The following is a 23,161-nucleotide window of genomic DNA, read 5'->3' on the forward strand; positions in this document are numbered from 1 at the left end:
CTTTTTATTCAAGGAGTTATCGTGAATATCTTCATAAATCTCATCATCATAATTTTCAGATTAACAAATTTTTAGCAAAGCTTCATAAAGATAATCTAGTGCACAAAACTCACTAGCAATTGGTTCATCATAATTGGATCTCTTAAAAAGATTAGCAAGCGGATGAGGATCCATAGATCTTAAGTTCTCTGTTTAGCAATAAATAAACAACTATTCCAACCAAACGAGCAAACGAGCCAAGTAAGACATCAAAGCAAAAAGACGAACAGAAGAAGGGCGAATAAAATGGCAAGGGTGAAGTGGGGGAGAGGAAAACGAGAGGCAAATGGCAAATAATGTAAATGCAAGGGAGATGAGTTTGTGATGGGTACTTGGTATGTCTTGACTTGAGCGAAGACCTCCCCGACAATGGCGCCAGAAATCCTTCTTGCTACATCTTGAGCTTGCGTTGGTTTTCTTTGAAGAGGAAAGGGTGATGCAGCACAGTAGCGTAAGTATTTCCCTCAGTTTTTGAGAACCAAGGTATCAATCCAGTAGGAGGCTCCTCACAAGTCCCACGAACCTACACAAACAAACAAAGAACTCGCAACCAACGCGATAAAGGGGTTGTCAATCCCTTCACGGCCACTTGCGAAAGTGAGATCTGATAGAGATAATATGATAAGGTAAATATATTTTTGGTATTTTATAATATAGATGCAGAAAATAAAGATGCAAATAAAAGTAGATTGGAAACTTATATGATAAAAGATAGACCCGGGGGCCATAGGTTTCACTAGAGGCTTCTCTCAAGATAGCATAAGTATTACGGTGGGTGAACAAATTACTGTCGAGCAATTGATAGAAAAGCGAATAATTATGAGATTATCTAGGCATGATCATGTATATAGGCATCACGTCCATAACAAGTAGACCGACTCCTGCCTGCATCTACTACTATTACTCCACACATCGACCGCTATCCAGCATGCATCTAGAGTATTAAGTTCATAAGAACAGAGTAACACATTAAGAAAGATGACATGATGTAAAAGGATAAACTCAAGCAATATGATATAAACCCCATCTTTTTATCCTCGATGGCAACAATACAATACGTGCCTTGCAACCCTTTCTGTCACTGGGTAAGGACACTACAAGATTGAACCCAAAGCTAAGCACTTCTCCCATGGCAAGAAAGATCAATCTAGTAGGCCAAACCAAACCGGTAATTCGAAGAGACTTGCAAAGATAACTCAATCATACATAAAAGAATTTAGAGAAGATTCAAATATTATTCATAGATAAACTTGATCATAAACCCACAATTCATCGGATCTTGACAAACATACCGCAAAAAGAGATTACATCGAATAGATCTCCACAAGAGAGAGGGAGAACATTGTATTGAGATCCAAAAAGAGAGAAGAAGCCATCTAGCTAATAACTATGGACCCGAAGGTCTGTGGTAAACTACTCACAACTCATTGGAGGGGCTATGGTGTTGATGTAGAAGTCCTCCATGGTGGATTCCCCTTTCGGCAGAACGCCGCCGATGGCTCCAAGATGGGATCTCACGGATACAGAAGGTTACGGTGGTGGAAAAATTTCATCGGTGGCTCCCTGGATGCTTTCGGGGTATGTAGGCTTATATAGGAGGAAGAAGTACATCGGTGGCCGCCCGAGGGGCCCATGAGACAGGGGGCGCGCCCTGTAGGGGTGGGCGCACCCCCCACCCTCGTGGCTGCCTCGGCTGCTTCTTGACTTGCACTCCAAGTCCTCTAGATCACGTTCGTTCCAAAAATCACTCTCCCGAAGGTTTCATTCCGTTTGGACTCCATTTGATATTCCTTTTCTTTGAAATACTGAAATAGGCAAAAAAACAGCAATACGAGCTGGGCCTTCGGTTAGTAGGTTAGTCTCAAAAATGATATAATGTGTAAAATAAAGCCCATAGACATCCAAAACAGATAATACAATAGCATGGAACAATAAAAAATAATAGATACATTGGAGACATATCAGCGCAGCGTTCGTGGGCGGTGCGCGACCCGACGTGGCGAGGCACGGCCCTAGCACAGTCGGGCGTGGCCACGGGCGCAACCACAGCATGGTCGGGCGCGTCGGTGAGGCAGGGGGCAGCCAAGGTGGCAGCAGTGCACGGCGAGGGGAGCGATGGCGCGGGATGCGGGGCGAGCGCTGTTCAGCGAGGCGAGAAGAGAGAGGAGGCTGGGCCTCACCGCGCGTCTAGGGGAGTGGCAGTGGGGCGCGAGGAGGAGGACGGGGACGAGGCGACGACGGAGAGGACGACGGGGAGGCGATCGAGGAGGTTCGGCAAGGTGTGGGGCTCTGGGCGGCGGCATCGCGGGCGACGGCGACGGCGAGGTGGTCCTCCTGGCGGCGCGATGCGGCGTCAAGCCCGCTCCTGATTGGATCGGGGGGAGAGGGAGAGTGGGGGTGCGATTGGGGGAAAGTGGGAGTGAGTGGGGGCTAGGGTTTCAGGGGGTTAATGAGTGTGTGGGGGTTGGGCCAGTCTGGGACGGTGGGCTGGCCGTCTAGGCCGTTTGGCCCAGTTGGCCAGGGGGTCTCTCTCATTTGTTTTTTTCTGTTTTGTTTTTCTTTCTCTTTTTATTTATATTTCTTTTATGTTTTTGCTCATTTTAGATATATAGTCCTTATATAAAAACATGGTTTCTTCATGAAAAACAGTTAGGGAATATTTTCAACACATCGAACATTTTAGTTTTGACTTTTGAAAACTTTTATTGTTTGTCAATATTTTAAAGTTGAATTTTAATCGTTTTGAACTAACGCGAGTTTACCAACTGTAACCGAGGTGACATGGCATAATTAGCAGATGTTTACTGTAGCTTAATTATCCGGGCGTCACAATCCTCCTCGACTACAAGAAATCTCATCCCGAGATTTAAGAGGGGAGTAAGGGGGAAGAATAGGTTATGAAATTCTAACGATTCTTCTCGATCTTGGTTGCTCTTCTCGAAGAGGTCGATCCACTATGTTGATGTCTTGATTTCTCTAGTTCAGGTCATCATGATGAAGTCGGCATCCTTTCTTCGAGAACTCCATCGTACTTACGAAATAATAAAGGGGTGGGTATTCCGGGGGAATGGACCTCCACAAGGTTGACTATATGGTCGATAAAATCGGGGAAGGTGGCGGAAAGTAACTCTCTAATTGGAACTTAAGAAAACACCGAGAGCAAGTAAGACGGTGCAATAAGAAGTTTTGAGAGGATAGGCAATCGTTCATTGCCTGGAACAAAACGTGATAGGGTTCATAGCAATGGGAATAAGTATTGTGTGTGATACCAGAATTGGTGATCTTTCGGAAGGTGGCTCATGAATTACATACGAGGCCACGTGCAAGGAATAACTTCTGGAAATAGGGGGTACGGGAGAGTCAGGTTTCGATCCTGTGGAACTATGGGTTATGGGCCCACCATGTGGTTAAAAGTAGGAAGGACGGTGACGTCTTGCACGATCATGTAAGCAGGGCATGTCAAAGGATAGCCTGTCGGTCATGTCGGCAACAACATCGGTACCAAGGGCGAGGGACGAAGAGAACCATTTTCCTGCTCGTTGAATGAGGCGGACCAATAGGCAAAGTTCTCGTCCATCGTCGGTTACCGGAATGTCCTCAACAGTAGAAACAAGGTCTCACTGACAGAGTTGTACACCGAGGTGTTTACATAAGCAGTGAGAGTTATTACTGCTTAGATCATATAGATCACAAGAAAGGTTAAACAAACCAATGAAAGGAAAATGTGATCATTAGATTAAACAGAACAATGGAAAGGAAAATGTTTCCTTTTTTTAATCACATATTTCAGGGGTATATCCTTCCCAAGGACAAACAGAGCATGATATCCATGACAGGATAGAAGTAGAAAACCATTTAGGTAAGGGGAGAGGAATTTCATGACATTCCCCAAACAACAGTGTTTGAATAATTGATAAAGAAAATTTAGCATTGTGCTTCAATTTTTTTATTGAAAATCAGAGTACCACAGACATGCTTTGAGATAGCATTGACATGGTCTTCCAGCAAAGGTCGGACTTTGTATACTCAAAGGATTCATCAGGAACAACTTATAGAATAAGTCTTATAATTTCCTCATGGAAGAATGGCTAACCCTGCCAGAAGGGAACTATAACAATAAGTCCTCCGGCAAAGTGTGCTAGGCATGACATCACCTTAATGGGCCATATAATGTCCAAATGTTATAACTCTTGGAAATATGTTCTAAACATCATATCTGACCGAGATTTGGATCTAATTGGGGTCAGGATACCCCAGACTAAGGATGCCTGTGAAGAAAGGTGCAACACAAATTTTTGATACGACATTGTAAAATTCTTAGGAATTGAACATATGGAAGCGAGTTCCAAAACAAGAGTTCATCATTAAATCAAGGAGAGGTGAGGAGGTGGTTGATTGACTCAGCGACAATTTGTTGAAATTTCCAAAAAGATGGATTTCCACAACTATGTGAACAAAGAGATAACATTAGCGAGATCAAATGATATAATGATGTATGCTCAAGGAAAACATAAACAATTTAGTAATGATAGAAGGGTGCACCCGGTAATCTGTACTAGGTAGCACGATCAATGTTTCAATGATGATTCAATAAGCAATAGACTTAGAATGAAACTATCGACCATTAACTTCAAAGCAATAAGGTTGCTAAGAATACTGAAGTCTCACGGTAGAGTTCAATTATTGGTATTCCGGTTAGAAGCAACACGGGGACCAAAAAGAAGGGTGATGGCGAGAGGAATCACAATACCCAGAATTCTTAAGAGGTGGAGTAATCCTTGCAACATCCTTGACATAAAGGATAGTAATACTTCAAGATAGAATATAACACAAACTGAATAGCAAGTTGCATCCTTAACAAGAACAAGTTTGTGATGAAAGGAAGGTAAAGATGTTGTTGATGGTAACTCAAATTACCAAGGGACGAGGATGGCACTTACAATCATGAATTCAATTGATTCCCGGGAAGGATTCAAAATGTTGATGATGATCACGGCAAATTTGTTGAGAGGTTTCAAGAAGATGTAGCCAATCGATGATGACATCAAGTCAAAGGAATGCCGAAGCAAAACGTTATTGGAACCACGAGTACGTCATAAACTCGGAATCAAGCTTGTTGTTCAAGGCAAAATGATATGACGAGGAAAGTCGACGCAAGCTTAGCTCATCATCAAAAATTGTGCTCCGGGAAAGACCAGATAGCACAGTTAAAATTTAGCACGATAATGATATAGCTAGTCAGGCTAGGAATGACTTGAAGGATTATTAAACTCGTAAGCAACAAAAATTACTTAGAGTTATTGAATCAGAGTGCGAAATCGGTTCACTTATCGGTGTCCTTGGTTGACAACAACCCATAACCCATAGAGTGATTACGAAAAGGAAAGACATTACTTCAACAAAGTTAGTAAGATGTGGTGCAATGGCAAGACATCTTTGAGATACCAGGGGGTAATACTCGAAGGTAGAACATGATAGAAGTAGAACCGAGTCATTGACCTGTGATAGTAGATACTTCAACCTCGCCAAAAATAGACGAGGCATTGGCATAAATTCCCATCAGATATATCAGATCAGGACAGCATGGTCGGAACCATAACTGTAAGGAATCAATTCAAGAATGCCGAAAGTATCATACAGCTGGATAATCATTTTGCAAGAAGCTTCCAAGACGGTCTACATCGTTTTCATGGGCATGAACACAAAGTTGAAGGTCGACTCCCACTTCTTTAATGCATATCATTTCATTCACCTCTCGTTTTGATAAAACTATAGTGTTGGAATTTTATTTGGTAGAACACCGGAAGAGTATGACTTGTGAAAACTTTTGGGTTCTCATGGATTAGGGGAAGGCATAGGTTCAACCCATCGGGCATCTTAGTAACATATACCACAAGTTTCAAAAGTAAACACACATGCTCGAAAGCAGAGCATGGTTGGCCAAGCAGAGGATACAATTTACCAAAGGCATTATGTATCAGGGGAAGGACTCACAAGGTGATTGAATATGAAGGACACTGTCGGACAACAATTCAACAATGGATCGGGCGATCCACAACAGAGCTGATGTGAGTATCGGTACTCACTCAGAGGAAGAAGAATGCAGGGACATCAGATTCAAGAATCACCTGATTAGTCTGATGCTTAAATAGAACGAAATTATGGTTTCCAAAACGAAGGATGAGATGCAGACGCTCTGATCAAGGATGGATAAGTTGAAAACACTTAGTTGGGCAATCAATAAAGGTTTGACTTGCCGAGAACCAACTCATGTCCAGAATGATGCCTGAGCCGGAAAGATAATTTTAAAAAGGATAACCTGATGACTGCGTGCGTACACACACATTGAATCGATAGGCTCAAAATGACTAAGACAAGGGATGTTAACGAGTACTACTAGTCATATCGAATTAACCATAATGCAAGCAGGCAAGAGTTTCAAGAGTAACAGGCGGCAGAGGATTTTCAAAAGTTCGAAAAGTATTCTGAAGAATTATGTGAGACACATGAAAAATTGAGAAGAACGGATCCTCGATAAATGTGAGGAAAAAACCTTAAGGGTTTTCATGCGAAATAAAACTGCAAGACAGTAAACTCAAAGGATTCTCGGGACAACAGAGAATATCTCGAGGCATCTTGTAACAACGAGAGCGATCAGGAATGATCAAGAGAATGACAAGTGCATGCAGATATCCATAGGGATATATCGATGGCAGTGAATTGCAAAGGCGATGAGCACAAGGGTCTCAGGAAAATATCAAGGGATATCCTCAGAATCTTCTGACGAAGTAGGTGATCTTCCGGAATGAGGGCTCTCCGGGAGAAATAGTTATGAGAACCTAGAGTTAGAGTTAGCAAAACCATTTATCCCCAATAGAAGAGAGATCAGAGTCCCAGAGTACAGACGAGAAATAAAATATCCTAATACCACCCAACGGCAACGTGGGCCCGTAAGCCACATAGCCATGTTAGTACAAGTTTTGTAATGACTAGACTCAACTTCGGCCAAGGAGTTTGGAAGGAGCGATTCCTACAGGCAGTCGGTTCTGATACCAACTTGTGATGCCCCTGATTCAATCGTACACTAATCATGCACGCAAATGTGTACAATCAAGATCAGGGACTCACGGGAAGATATCACAACACAACTCTAAAAGTAAAATAAGTCATATAAGCATCATATTACAAGCCAGGGGCCTCGAGGGCTCGAATACTAGTTCTCGAACATAAACGAGTCAGTGGAAGCAACAATATCTGAGTACAGACATAAGTTAAACAAGTTGCCATAATATGGCTAGCACAAACTGGGATATAGATCGAAACAGGCGCGGGCCTCCTGCCTGAGATCCTCCTAAACTACTCTTGGTCATCTTCAGCGGCCTGCACGTAGTAGTAGGCACCTCGAGTGTAGTAGGAGTCGTTGTCGACGGTGGCGTCGGGCTCCTGGGCTCCAACTTCTGGTTGCGGCATCCGAGAAGAAGATGAAAAAGGAGGAGAAAGAGGGAGCAAAGCAACCGTGAGTACTCATCCAAAGTACTCGCAAGCAACGATCTACACTACATATGCATGAGTATATGTGTAAAGAGGAAACATCGATGGACTGAACTGTAGAATGCCAGAATAAGAGGGGGATAGCTAGTCCTATTGAAGACTACGCTTCTGGCAGTCTCCGTCTTGCAGCATGTAGAAGAGAGTAGATTGAAGTCCTCCAAGTAGCATCGCATAGCATAATCCTACCGGGGATCCTCCCCTCGTTGCCCTGTGGAAAAGCGATCACCGGGTTGTCTCTGGAACTTGTCTGGGTGTGTTTTATTAAGTATCTGGTTCTAGTTGTCATAAGGTCAAGGTACAACTCTGGGTCATTCTTTTATCGAGGGACACGACTATTCGAATAGATAAACTTCCCTGCAGGGGTGCACCACATAACCCAACACGCTCGATCCCTCTGGCCGGACACACTTTCTTGGGTCATGCCCGGCCTCGGAAGATCAACACGTCGTAGCCCCAGCTAGGCACAGCAGAGAGGTCAGCACGCCGGTCTAAATCCTATGCGCACAGGGGTCTGGGCCCATCGCCCATTGCACACCTGCACATTGCGAACGCGGCCGGTGAGCTGACCTAGCAACCTCCATTACAAAGGTAGTTGCGTTACGCGGTCCAACCCGGCGCGCGCCGCTCAGTCGTTGACGTCGAGAAGGCTTCAGCTGATACCACGACGTCGAGTGCCCATAACTATTCCCGCGTAGTTGGTTAGTGCGTATAGGCGAGTGGACAGACTCAGATCAAATACCAAGATCTCGTTAAGCGTGTTATTATGAAGTAACCGCGAACGCCGACCAGGGCCAGGCTCACCTCTCGCTTAGGTGGTCTCAACCTACCCTGTCGCTCCGCCATAAAGTAACAGTCGGGGGCCGTCGGGAACCCAGGCCCACCTCTACCTGGATGGAACCACCTGTCCTTTCAGCCCCCTTATCCAAATCACTTGCGGGTACTCTACGAGCCGAACCGACTTTAGTCACCAATTGTATAGTATGCATGTATGTGTAGTATATACCCGTGATCACCTCCCGAGTGATTACGACCCAATAGTATAGCAAGGCAGACTTATAAGAATGTAGGGCCACTGATGATAAACTAGCATCCTATACTAAGCATTTAGGATTGCGGGTAAGGTATCAACAATTGTAGCAACAATGACAGGCTATGCAACAGAATAGGATTAATCAAACAGTAACATGCTACACTACTCTAATGCAAACAGTAGAGAGAAGAATAGGTGATATCTGGTGATCAAGGGGAGGGCTTGCCTGGTTGCTCTGGCAAGAAGGAGGGATCATCAACTCCGTAGTCAAACGGGGAAGTAGCAGCGTCGGCCTCATAGTCTACCAGAGAGAAGAGGGGGGAGAAACAATAAATACAATGCAAACATAAGCATGATGATGCATGACATGACAATGAGCGGTGCTAAGTGTGCCCTAACATGGTAGTAGGTGATACCGGTGAAGGGGGGAAACATCCGGGAAAGTATCCCCGGTGTTTCGCGTTTTCGGAAAGATGAACCGGAGGTGAAAAGTTGCGTGTTCGCTATGCTAGAGATGTGTGGTGGATAACGGGCTGCATATCTGGATTCGTCTCGTCGATCTGAGCAACTTTCATGTACCAAGTATTTTCATCCGAGTCATGGATTATTTTATATGATTTTCCAAAGTTTTATGGTTATTCTTAAATTACTTTAATTCGATTTAAGTACTAAAACTTATGTGTACACAACAGAGGCCAGCCACAACCTATGACTTGTGGGGCCAGGGGACCTAGTTGACCAAGTCAACTGTTGACTGGTCAATGGTGTGAATAGTGCATGTGGGACCCACATGTCATTGTTACATTTAAACTAAGAAGATAATTAGGATTAAACAGTAAGGTTAATTAAGTTAATTAATTAATTGATTGATTCATTAATTAGTTTTAATATATATAGTTATTATTATTATTATTTTGTTCTAGGGCGTGGGGCCCCAAGGTCAGTGACTCAGGGGGGCCCAGCGGGCGCTAACGGCCGTCGGGCGCACCTGGCGCCCGTCCGCAGCCTCAGGCGCGGCTAGCGGGGGGGGGGAAGCGAGGCGTGGCCCGGGCATGACCAGCGGCCACAGCTGGGGCTCCAGCGCGGCGGAGGCAGCCCCAGGAGGAGGGCCACGACCAAGTGCAGAGGAAGGGGGGCGCGCTTGCGGGGGAGGAAGGAAGGTGATGGAGCCGAGGGCGCCGGCGACGGGGCGAGCGGCGAATGGTCTGCGCGCGAAGGCGAGGGACAACAGAGCGGCGGAGGCAGCCACGGTGGGCACGCGCGGGGCGGGGCATGTGCGAGGCGAGGCCACGGGCGCAAGGTGCTCGCGCGTGGGCGCGGGAAGTGGGGATGCGAGGGTGCAACATCCATGGGCGGTGCACGACACGACGTGGCGAGGCACGGCCCTAGCACAGCCGGGCGTGGCCACGGGCACAACCACAGCGCGGTCGGGCGCGTCGGCGAGGCAGGGGGCGACCAAGGCGGCAGTAGTGCGCGGCGAGGGAAGCGATGGCGCGGGGTGCGGGGCGAGCGCGGTTCAGCGAGGCGAGAGGGGAGAGGAGGTCAGGCCTCACCGCGTGCATAGGGGAGTGGCAGAGGTGACGACGGAGAGGACGGCGGGGAGGCGGTCGGGGAGGTGTGGGGCTCTGGGCGGCAGCGTCGCGGGCGACGGCGACGGCGAGGTGGTCCTCCTGGTGGCGCGATACGGCGTCAAGCCCGCTCCCGATTGGATCGGGGGGAGAGGGAGAGTGGGGGCGCGAGTGGGGGAAAGTGGGGGAGGGGGTTAGGGTTTCGGGGGGGGGGGGGTTAATGGGTGCGTGGGGGTTGTGCCAGTCTAGGACGGTGGGCTGGCCGGCTGGGCCGTTTGGCCCAGTTGGCCAGGGGGTCTTCCTCATTTTTTTCTGTTTTGTTTTTCTTTCTCTTTTTATTTATATTTCTTTTCTGTTTTTGCTCATTTTAGATATATAGGCCTTATATAAAAACATGGTTTCGTCATGACAAATAGTTAGGGAATATTTTCAACACATCGAACATTTTAGTTTTGACTTTTGAAAACTTTTATTGTTTGTCAATATTTTAAACTTGAATTTTAATTGTTTTGAACTAACGCGAGTTTACCAACCGTAACCAAGCTGACATGGCATCATTAGTACATGATTACTGTAGCTTAAATATCCCGACGTCACAGTAGATGAGTTCGTCTTATGGTTCTTCCGAAGAAGAATTTGATAAGGAAGAGGAGGAGGATCTTGCAATGATCCTAGCTATGCACATCAATAAAAACCAAAGCACGGTGGTTCAGTTATGGGTCGGCAGAAAATTTAGATGGAGAGGATCGATGTCCACAACAGATTGATGAGGCACTATTTTGTGGAGAATCTCACATACCCTGAGTCGTACTTTCGTCGCCGGTTTAGGATGAGCACCGAGTTGTTTAGGCGCATTGCAGAGAAATTAGCGAGGCATGACCATTTTTTTCAGCAGAGGAGGAATGTCGCCGGAGAGCTCGGGCATAGCACCTTTTAGAAAGGTGACAACCGCTTTGCGTATGTTGGCATACGGTATCCCCGCTCATCTAGTTGATGATCACTTGGCCATGGGTGAGAGCCAAGCCATCATGTGTGTCAAGCGCTTCACAGTCGGAATTGTGCAAGTGTTTGGCCCAGAGTACTTGAGATCTCCCAATGCTGAAGACGTCGCAAGGCTATTGGAGATGAACAAATCTCGCGAGTTCCCAGGTATGCTTGGCTCAATAGATTGCATGCATTGGAGTTGGAAGAATTGTCCAAAAGTATGGCATGGCCAATTCCACGGACAAAAAAAGGGTTCCACTATAATCCTTGAGGCGGTGGCCGATCAAAAGACTTGGATCTGGTATGCTTTTTTTGGAATGCGTGGATCTTTGAATGACATCAATGTTGTCAACCGGTCACCGTTGATGAGTAAGATTGCAAATAGTGAACTACCACCAGAGCAGTTTGTAGCTAATGGACGTACATACAAATATGGCTACTATCTTGCGGATGGCATCTACCCAAAGTGGCAAGCATTTGTGAAGCCGCTGAAAAAATCGGAAGGTAAGAAATATCTTGATTTCCACAATGGTCAGGTGGCGGCTAGAAAAGATGTGGAGAGAGCTTTTGGGATTTTACAAGCCCAATTTGCTATTGTGAGAGGACCGGCTAGATTTTGGGATTAAAAAAATGCTTTGGTACATTATGCACGGTTGTGTGATCATGCACAACATGATCATCAAGAATGAGCGTGCCCAAGATTTAGACTACTCTCACTATGAGCTCTTGGGACATCCCGTGCGAGTGTCGCGGAGGGCTAAAAGGGTGACCCGTTTTGTTGCCTCCTATCATGCCATTCGACGTACGGCAGCGCATAATAATTTTCAGAAGGATCTCATTGAGGAGTGGTGGGCTTGGAATGGCCGTCAAAGAGCATCATGATTTGCGCGTTTGATGTTGTATTGTTGAACTATTTGTTGTATTTAATGAAAGGTATTATTTGTTTGAGTTGTAATAATAATTTGAACTATTTATTATTGATTTATTTTGTTTGTGTTTGATCTTCTAGCTTGTGTTTGGAGCGTATGTGTTGTTTGTGCGAGAACACGCGCTGCATTTTAGCTTGCCTACTAGAACTACGCCCGGCTGCTGGAGCCAGCGCTGCGCGCCACGCCAACCTGGCGATGGGCGCGCCGCAAACCAGTTTTTAGCGCGCCGTGCATTGGGCGGCTGTTGGAGATGCTCTAAGCAAGCTTTCTCCAGTGGAGATGGCCCAATTAGTGGTGCCTATGTCTACGTGCTCGACTATATGACTAAATGTGGAGCGGTCGATGCTACATATCGCTCACGGTGAGCGAGAAGCGCCGCGTCTGTGTCCGGCAGCTACTACATCAACCTCGACCGCGAGCACGACTCTCCAATAGCGAGACAGAGAGAGTGCGTAGCTGAGGTTTCTTCCGAGTTGTTTCATTCAAATTATGAATTGGGAAAAGCTTCTCAAGTTTTCAAAATGGTTCATGTTTTTTTAATTCAAAAATGCTCATGAACACACAAAATATCACAATTTCAAAAATATCTTAATGACTTCATATTTTTGCAAAATCGAAAATGCTCAAGTGAATAAAAATTATCAAATAACTTTTGATAATGCGAATGATTGTTGAAATTTATTATATAGAAAATTGTGAACAAATTTTGAAAATCCAACCATTTTTTGAACTGTAACTAATTTTTGAAATTTCAAAAAAAAACATGAACAAAATTTAAAAGTGTGAACAATTTGTTAAATTTCAAATTAAAATCGAAAATAGTGATTTTTTAAAATCAAAAATGGAAAAATAGAAACCTAAAAACTAAAAAGTAAATAAAAGTAAAAACGAAATAAAATAGTAAAATAAAACAATCGGTTTGCTTGCTCGATTTCAAAAGGTTCCGAAAATCGGTTGTAACAGTTCGCTCGCTCGCTCCCCAAATTAACCAGCCCAGCGCTCACAATGAGCGATACCTAGCATTTGTGACTATGAGTTCTTCTATTTTGTGCATGGGATACAGTATAGGGATGGAAACACGCTCCCCCCCCCCACCCCCCAAGGGGCCGCGACCCATTTTGAGACAACATTTTTTTGAGCTGTTTTATTTCAATTAATGATTACTGTCAATTTTGAAAAAATTTCTCAAATCTGAAAAATGATTTGTGAGTTTTTTCAATTCAAAAATAGTTCCTAAATATAAAAGAATTCACGGTTTAAAATATTCATGATTTAGAAAAACAAAACATGACTTCGAAAACTATTGATGAATTAAGGATTCTGAATTTGAAAATTGTAGGTGGATTCATAAAATGTTCACGAACTGGAGAAAAAGTTCATAAATTTTAAAATAAGTTCGAAAATTTGAAAATAACTATTTGAATTTTAAAGATATCACAAATTTGAGAAAGTTGAAAAAAAAACGAAAAGTAATTGTATTTCAAAAAAAATGCGCGCATCGGAAAAAGGGTGAAAAGAATAAGGAAATAAAAACAAAAAAAAGAAAAAAAAACATGATGCAGAATGATGGAAACGAAAAAAAAAACAGGCTGGGAAGCTTCCCAAAAGCGGGATACATGGGCCGGCCTAACAGCTTCATTGCTCCGAGTACCTTATTTATTACTCCCTCTGTCCCAAAATAAGTGTATCAACTTTATACTAGTTTTAGCACCAAATTGTACTAAAGTTAAGACACTTATTTTATGATGGAGAGAGTATCATTCATGACACATAATAGCATAACTTTATTATGATAAGGTATTATAATATGACACTCATTTTTTTTTGTATTTAATGCATGATATTGTCTATGATACTCTCATTTTGACCTGCCTAACCGTTATACAGATTTGGCTAAATGGAGACATACGCAAACGCAGTTTAATTCCGCCTTTCTCACAAAAAGATGTATGGAAAATCAAAAACCACATGCACATTTTGAAAAATGTCAGGAATTAACAAGTAATAAATAAAATTTGATAAAAATCATGAGTTTTAAAATTGTGCATGCATTCAAGAAATATTCACAATTTGTTTTTACAAATGTTCAAAAAATTATAAATGCTCATGACTTTAAAAATAAAAGTTCTAGAATAGTTTTAAAAACCGCTGATGGATCTTAAAAAAATGTTCAATAATTTGAAAACCGAAAAAAAGGGAAAATGGCAGAAAGAAGAAAGCGTCCAGGGATGGTTCGATTTCAATTCAATGCCTCGCGCGCGAATTGACTTACAACAAAAATTTTCCAAGCAATTAACACATAGCTGGCTCTTTATTTTCAGGCAACATATCGCATGCATCCTGAGCAACTCAGTCGAGACGATGGTACTCTCTCCGTTAACTAATATAAGAACGTTTAGATCACTACTTTAGTGATCTAAACGCTCTTATATTAGTTTACAGAGGAAGTACAAAATAAGTGCAACAGGATAGTATCCCAAAAAAAAAAGTGCGACAGGGTAGGAGGTTCAGTAACCAACAGCTCCCCGGCCGGTAACAGAGCAGTCACCTGAGCGCGGCAAGGAATTCCTGCATGCTCCGGTGGCTGGAGCCGCCCGGGGCAACGGCCTTGGTCGCCTCCCGGCCGACCTCCTTAGCCCTCGCCGAGATCGCCTCGTCGCCCATCACCGCCTTCACCTTCTCCGCTATCTCCGCCACGCGCACCAGCGAGCTCTTGCTGTCCCAGCTCCAGTGCTCCAGCCACAGCCCGAAGCCGGCGCTCCTGATCACCGTTGCCACCAGGCGCTGGTCGCCCAGCGTCATCATCCATGCCAGCATCGGCACGCCGCACGCGGCCGACTCCGTCACCGAGTTCCACCCGCAGTGGCTCACGTACAGCCCCACGGCCGGGTGCCTCAGGACCGCCTCCTGGTCCACCCACTCCTTGATCACCAGGCCGCGCCCATGCACGCGCCCCAAGTGTTGGTACGGAAAATCCCCGCGCAACACCAAGATAATTGTCGTGCTTTCGTGACGACGAACGATTGCTTTCCGAGCAAAGCAACAAAGATCCCTCGCTTTCGTGGAGGAGAATCGGCCGCTTTTCAGCAAAAAACGGCAAAGATTACCAAACCCTAGGACTGCTAGGGCTCAGCAGAGAAGAACGATAGAGAAAAAGACATACGTAAAAAAGTAGTGTTTGTATTGATAGATCGATTGGTATCTCAATCGGCCACGGCCTTACATTTATATTGGCACGCTGGACTTGGCGTATACAAAAACAATTTCAAAGCTAAATCGACTAGAATCTGTCCATCTTGATTGGATTACCATGTATAGCACGATTACCATATATATATATATGTGTATATATATATATATATATATATATATATATATATATATATATATATATATATATATATATATCACTTTACGTTTTTAATCGGCCGGCTAACACGTATAGCTAACCTGCATGGCAACCCCTCTTGGCCATATTCACAGTATAAGCACTCCTTGCCTTGCCTTTTATGAATAAAATATTCCGGCAACGTCGCTAATCACAACACATAATGGCGATCACTTATGAATCATATTTCTCCACTCTTCACGTGTATTTCTGCATGTTGCACTTTCCCTCTGTGTAACTCCATCCATAGCATTGCAATCTTCAGCTTTGACCTCTGATCCTTGTTAGGACTTGTCCTAGGTAGCATTGTGGTAACTCCGAGATACCCTGAGTCTGGTTAGGACATGTCCCAAGTATCCTCTTGTCCATGAAAATTCCTGTTGCAATCTTTAAACAAAATAGTAACTGATTAGCTTGGATGACCACTAATTAATTTGGCCTATCAACAAACTACTAGCCAAATTACACCATGAACACATGTCCCCCTGTTTTTGGTATAATTGTGTTCACCAAAAACATATTATTCCTTACGACAATGTCGATAACTTCATCAGCCATATAGTTGCTTAGGGCGATAAAAATTATATCGGCCAATTTTACTTAGGGGGATACTTGCAATAACATATCGGCCACATTATCTCATGTTTTCTTGGACATGCTATGACAGTACTTTTTTGAATATTTTCCGTTGGGAGCTTTGGGCAACTTCTCCCCCACAATGTGCTTCTCCCTCCATGTTATTTTCGGCACCATTGGTTTTTCCTGATTGAACAAGCGCTTCTTCTCGACTATCTCTTCCTTCATTTCAAATGCCCGTAGTCTCTGCACACGTCGTTTCTGAGTGTGTGTGAGTCCCGTTGGACACCACCAAGGTCTTGGTTTAGTCTCTAGTGCAGCTGACTTAATTCTGTTGCCCCTGAGTCTCTCGGCCTGTACTGACGTACTTCTGCTTTTATGGAAAATATTTTATCTCTGGCCGAAATACCTCTCTGCTGATCATGTCCATTACTAGCTTTAAATTTCTGGCCGCGTACATTGCTTAAATCCAAATTAGTGCTAGATTTGAAATTTTTGGACGCTCCTAGGCCACAACCTCCCATGAATAAATCAGCATATGAGCTTGCCGATTTAGACCGTTGATTAGTACATGAGGATACAATGAATTCTTTGATCTGTACAAAACTAGTTTCCTTTTCAAACTGATTAAGTCGGACGGTTTGCTGCAACTTCACGCCATCACTATTCTCCTCTGTACCTATGGCTTCAATTTTCCCACTGTCTCTAGTAAATTCATCAGCAGATGCATCAACCAACTCACTAGTGCGTACAATTTTCTTGTCTACATGTGTCTGCACACTAGGCTGCAAATCATCTTGTAAACTATTATCTTTTATTGCGCTAATCTTGGTGCAACCACGCACAGTCCCATCATGTACTTTTGCATCACTTCTACGATTGATCGGCACCCACATAAATTTTTGACCACCTATATGAACTTCACCATCTGCACTGCATACCGATGACCGGTCCCTTTGGACAACAATTGCATCACATGATCTAGCTGCCTCATTGAGCGGAGCCCTTTTCTCATGTATGTTTGCTCTGAACATAGGCCTCGGCGGAACCCATTTTGGGTCAAAATAACCTGGCACTATAGGATATGGCACCCAAGGATTAAAACCCCATGGAGGAAACTGCAGGTACATAGGAGGTGCACCACCCCAATACGTCGGCTCCATTGCAATATAGGGTTGTTGGTCATTTAAATTTCTTTGCCATTGCTCATGACCGCCAGGTCCAGAAGGAGATCTAAGACGTTTATTCTCTCCAAGCCGGTTAAACACATTGCTGGTCTTGTGTGAGGTGTACTTTTCCAACAACATGCTAACTGACGGCTTTGGTCTTGGAGCTTGTTTCCTTCTTCCATTGACTTTCCAAACTCCTACTTCTGGATTTTTTTGTTTGATCATCCTTGGAGAAGCATTATCATCAACAACATTTTTCTTTCTTGCGGATTCGGTCTGATCCGACCGAATAAGAATTTTCTTACTCTCAAGCTCGACTACATTGATAGGGAAAACGTCACTATCGAGCTTCATCTTAGAACTTTCTGTAAACGTCAATCGTCCTTCATTAATGGCCGATTGCACCTGTTGACGAAACATGTTACAATCATTAGTAGCATGAGAGAAAGAATTGTGCCACTTGCAATAAGCTCTCCTACCCAACTCTTCTGTAGGTGGAATTACATGACCCTTTCTCACTCTAATTAATTTATTTTGCAGTAACATATCAAAAATTCTATCACACTTACTAACATCAAAAGTGTATTTAGTTTCATCTCTTCTAGCAGGTGTGGGTTTCAAAGCAGAACATGCAAAGGGTTTTGACTTTGGCGCTGGAATCCATTCGGCTACACATATATTAATGTCAACTTTACTAGCCGAATTACTATCATAATCGAAGGCATTACCTACATGATTATCCTCCTCATTATCAATATTATCTTCAAACCGGCTATATTGTTTAATCCCCTTAGTCCCGTTTTCTTGCGCCAAAGCCTTCTGCAAAACTTGATTAACATCTAAAAATTCTTGCCCTTCTAGTTTATCCTTAATATGAGCGAGAAGACCCGAAAAGGCAAGACCGGCTAAATCCTTTTCGGCTATGGTCAAGCTGAAACATCGGTTTTTTACATCCCTAAACCTCCTAATGTAATCATGAACATGCTCATTATATTTCTGCCTAACCATAGTTAAATCTGAAAGCCGAAGTTCTGTTTCACCGCTATAAAAGTACTCATGAAATTTTTCCTCCAATTGTGCCCATGTAGAAATAGAATTAGGAGCAAGCGATGTAAACCAAGTAAATGCAATACCGGATAAAGACAACGGAAATAATTTAATCCTATAAACATGCGATGTGCCGATATCACAACATTGGGCTAAAAATTGTCCGATATGCTCGAAAGTGGATCTACCATCTTCCCCTGTAAACCTAACAAAATCAGGAATTCTAAAATCGCGAGGATAAGCCGTCAAATCGAAATAATCAGGGTATGGTTTTTGATATGCACGTGCTTTACTCTTAGGTTCTAAATCGAATTATCTTAGTATACTAGCAAGCTTATCCTTAAAACTATCATTCGGCTGTAAGAACTAGTTTGTGGAACAGATGGAACGCTAGCACGTGATAGAAACTCCGGCAAAGAAATTTGAGCTTGTGATGCTTGCAACAGAGACCCATTAAAATATGAATCAGGTACCGGCCCGCACGGAATCCCAGTACTGACAGTCAATAGCGGTGGTGTACTATATTCTAAAGTTGAATAAAAAAGTTGTTGCAAACTAGAATTAGAACTAGCACTTCGGTTATTGCTGTTGTGATTTTGTGGAACCAAAGTTGAGACAATAGGAGCAGCTACACTAGGCATAAAATTATTAGCCGAACTGCTCTCATAGTTCCGGCCACCTTGATCACTATTTAAAGGAACATGGGGCTGCACAATGTTATTAGCCGATGCTCCAGGTGTATGATTATTACTAGGAAAGTTAATGAAGCCACTATTCTCAATCGGTATTTTCTCAGAATAATCATAGTTGATTTGCAGCACTAACGACCGAACATGACTAGGTAAAATATTTTCAAGATCTTTGTGAAGCTGCTCCTTAAATTCCTCAATTCTATTAGCTATTGATTGAGTAATTGTGTGTGTCGTAGTTTTCACATCAGAATCATACTTGGTAGCCACGCACATATCAATTAGATGGGAAATTTCTTCGGTTGACTTTTTTACCTCGGTGTTGATCGAATCTGAAGGGTTCGGCATATGTACCTTCTTGACGACGCCGATCCTTGTCTTGCAGTATCCAGTCAACTTTAATTTTAGTCGCTCGGCCATCTCTTTCTTAAGCTCTTGTTCAAGCTCGCGCCGATCATCTTCAGACAGATCATCGAGTGTGACGGCGATGATGTTCTCCGGGTCGATGTCGCTCCCGTTCCTGGACTCGGTATTCATCGTGTGCCTCTTCTTCTTCTCGTCCCCAGCCGAGTCACCAATTGTGTTGACACGGAAAATCCCCGCGCAACACCAAGATAATTGTCGTGCTTTCGTGACGACGAACGATTGCTTTTCGAGCAAAGCAACAAAGATCCCTCGCTTTCGTGGAGGAGAATCGGCCGCTTTTCAGCAAAAAACGGCAAAGATTACCAAACCCTAGGGCTGCTAGGGCTCAGCAGAGAAGAACGATAGAGAAAAAGACATACGTAAAAAAGTAGTGTTTGTATTGATAGATCGATTGGTATCTCAATCGGCCACGGCCTTACATTTATATTGGCACACTGGACTTGGCGTATACAAAAACAATTTCAAAGCTAAATCGACCTAGAATCTGTCCATCTTGATTGGATTACCATGTATAGCACGATTACCATATATATATATATATATATATATATATATATATATATATATATATATATATATATATATCACTTTACGTTTTTAATCGGCCGGCTAACACGTATAGCTAACCTGCATGGCAACCCGTCTTGGCCATATTCACAGTATAAGCACTCCTTGCCTTGCCTTTTATAAATAAAATATACCGGCAACGTCGTTAATCATAACACATAATGGCGATCACTTATGAATCATATTTCTCCACTCTTCACGGGTATTTCTGCATGTTGCACTTTCCCTCTGTGTAACTCCATCCATAGCATTGCAATCTTCAGCTTTGACCTCTGATCCTTGTTAGTACTTGTCCTAGGTAGCATTGTGGTCACTCCGAGATACCCTGAGTCTGGTTAGGACATGTCCCAAGTATCCTCTTGTCCATGAAAATTCCTGTTGCAATCTTTAAACAAAATAGTAACTGATTAGCTTGGATGACCTATAATTAATTTGGCCTATCAACAAACTATTAGCCAAATTACACCATGAACACCAGGAACCCGTCGTCCAGCACGTTGTTGAGCTCCGCCGTGTCCTCACGGTCCACCACCGTCGTCTTCACCACCCACAGGAACCGGCAGCCACTCGCCTCCAGCCCGGCACCGATCTCGTGGATCTGCTCCAGCGCGGCGGCGTTGCGGTTGCCGAAGGCCACGTACACAACCGAGCGCGCCGGCTGCTCGTCGAGCCAGGCGATGGATGAAGAGGCGCCGCCATGTACCGCCTCCTTCTCTGTGCTCGTCGACTTAAGCGGGCCGACTGCGAACACCGGAGGGAACCCGGGAACGACCTTGCCGTCGCGCAGGGAGGCGAGTGCCTCTCGCTCTAAGGCGTCAAACGTGTTGAGGAGAATGCCGTCTGCCTCGGCGATCTCGCGGCCGTTGGCGATGAACTGCTTGGTAAAGAGGCTGTCGGGGTTGCGCAGCACGTTCGGGGGGTAATCGACCGGGATGCGTCCAATGCCGGGGATGTCGACGTCGCCGACGAGGTGGTCGGCGTTGGCGCCGTCGAGATAGGTGGGGAAGTAGGCGAGGAAGGACAGCATGGTCGCGCAGGAGCTGAAGAGGATGTGGCACGGGAGCTGCAGCTCCTTCTTGGCTATGGGGATGACCTGGGAAGCCAGAGTGACGTCGGTGACGACGGCCGAGGCGCGTGGCGTGGCGCCGGCGATGAGCGGGCCGAGGAGATGGGCGGAGCGGCGCAGGGACTCCCACCGCAGGACGAAGGGGTCCGTGCCGGCGAGGGTGGCATCGTCGAGCGGCAGGAGGTTGAAGTCGATGCGCCGGATGGCGGGGAAGGCGGCGAAGAGGGCGGCGAAGTGCTCGGCCTCGGCCTGCGAGACCATCAGCAGCGCGGTCACGACGGAGATGTCGACGTTGCCTTGGCTCGCGAGGGCGGCGATGAAGCGGGAGAAGGGGAGCAGGTGGCCCATGCCGGCGCTCGGGATGAAGACGAGATGCGGTGCGTCTCCGCCCTGGTCGCCGGAGCTCGGCTTCGCCACGAGAGCCATTGACGAGGTAGCTTGGTCCGTGAGTGCGAGAGTGACGAGTTAGCCTGGTTTGTGAGTGCGAGAGGCCAAGTCAATTATCGGTTCGTTTTAATGGCAGATCCATGGTAGCTCTGCAGCCGTGCTGCGTGTCCTTGTTGTCGGGTAGCAAGTCTCTGTCCTGTGTACATTTGTTTGAGTGATAACACTTGGTAGCTGAGCCATGTGGCTATTTATGCTCCTCCGTGGCCTTTATCAGCCGACTAATCTGCGTGGCCTTTTCGCGTGAACACTGCACATTCATTTTACGCCGAGCCCTCGCATCAAATTTGACTCATAGGGCGCCTCGACCTAAACCTCAGTGCCAAAGTACCATCGGCGTGTCTGGTTGCCGTTTGCTACGGTGCCTGCATCGCATATACTTCTCAACCCAGCCTTGTTAAGCAAAAACATGTCCTAATATGCAATCTGCAAGTTGTTTGATTGCATGCATCTAGTGTCCCTGCATTAGGTAATACACAAGTGCAATTTGTTTGGTTGGCTGCATTGGCCCTAGCGGCACATGAACACGGCGTTTGGTTGCATACGGCGTATATGTTGTGCTTACCTTGTACCCTAGTTAGTGAGCTTACCCACAATGATCACATCTAGCACACCAACACCACAATGGCGATGAACTGGGCGAAGATGATGAAGTTCTTCAGTTTCAGCCCAAACCGACGATCCACCTTAGCACCTTCCACTTTGACACCTCCAACCTTGTCACTGTCAACACTTCTGTCTTCATGCTTTCGCACCCAGGCGTAGTAAGCTTGTTCTGCTGCCTGCCTAGTCTATAGTTGCTGTTGCTATACGATGCCATTGTGCATTGGCTTCTTCTCATGAACTATAAACCCCTGGAGCCTCACCGATGAACATGGCGTAGCCCTAGCAATTCACAAGAGCAAGAGTTGAAGCAGCAAATCAATGGAGCACACAAGTAGCAAGCAAAGTAGCACACAAATAACAATGGAGCAAAAGAGAAGTAAAACATGCATGATCATACGGCATAGCAAGTTCAACCTAGCACTACCTTGATGTTAACCTATCACCACATCCAAAAGAGGGTGTCGTCCTACCACCGCAAGTTCACCACACTACAAAAAAGGACACATCCGTGACATTTTAGGCCGAACGAATTTTTTTCCTGTCATACTTATGACACTTCTCTGACGATAATTGTGACAAAACCCGGTATCATCATAGATGTGGTGGGCTCCTACTTCTATGATAAAAAATCATGGCAGAAAATGGGCTTTTCGTCCTGGGCAGGCCGAAGACGCAGATGCATGACATTCTTTGGGCCGTCCATGACGGAAAAAACCGTGGTAGAAGCGAGGGCGAGGAAAATTTCGGCGAGTTCTTGGTTACGGTGGGTGGTCGGGGGCCGAGCGATGCGCGTTTCTCTCGTACACGTACGTGCGTGTGTGCGAGGCATTGGGCTCTAACTGAACCCGAGCGAGGCGTCGCCTAACTGAACCCGAGCGATTGCACTGCATGCTACGCATTACTGAACCCGAGTGATCGAGCGATTCCTTCTCTACTGCTGCTAACTGAAGCCGATCGATGCTGCCTCTGGATGAACAGTGAGCGTTGCAGGGGGGGGGTGGTTGGATGAACAGTGGGGGGTGAGAGTGGATGAATAGGACCCGTGGCTATTTATGCTCCTCCGTGGCCTTTATCAGCCGACT

The 23,161-nt window shown here is 45.0% G+C and overlaps 1 protein-coding gene across 1 annotated transcript; it reads right to left on the reverse strand.

Moving 5' to 3' along the window:
* Positions 1–14,645: 14,645 nt before the first annotated feature.
* LOC123094271 (UDP-glycosyltransferase CGT-like) lies at positions 14,646–21,499 on the reverse strand. The gene is made up of 2 exons (XM_044516318.1): positions 20,447–21,499; positions 14,646–15,064 (listed from the first exon to the last, which is right to left on the reverse strand). Exons 1-2 carry the CDS (start codon positions 21,453–21,455, stop codon positions 14,646–14,648), a joined length of 1,428 nt encoding a protein of 475 aa, XP_044372253.1. The 5' UTR covers positions 21,456–21,499.
* Between the last annotated feature and the right edge of the window lie 1,662 nt (positions 21,500–23,161).

This window comes from Triticum aestivum, chromosome 1B (genome assembly GCF_018294505.1).
Source record: "Triticum aestivum cultivar Chinese Spring chromosome 1B, IWGSC CS RefSeq v2.1, whole genome shotgun sequence".
Classification (NCBI taxonomy): Eukaryota; Viridiplantae; Streptophyta; class Magnoliopsida; order Poales; family Poaceae; genus Triticum; species Triticum aestivum.

Bases quoted from the DNA above. Each gene is read 5' to 3' on its own strand.
- LOC123094271 (XM_044516318.1), bottom strand. From the start codon at position 21,455: ATGGCTCTCGTGGCGAAGCCGAGCTCCGGCGACCAGGGCGGAGACGCA. The intron at 15,065-20,446 runs GGTTCCTGGTGT...ATTTTCCGTACC, and splicing joins CAACAACGTGCTGGACGACG to AACACTTGGGGCGCGTGCAT.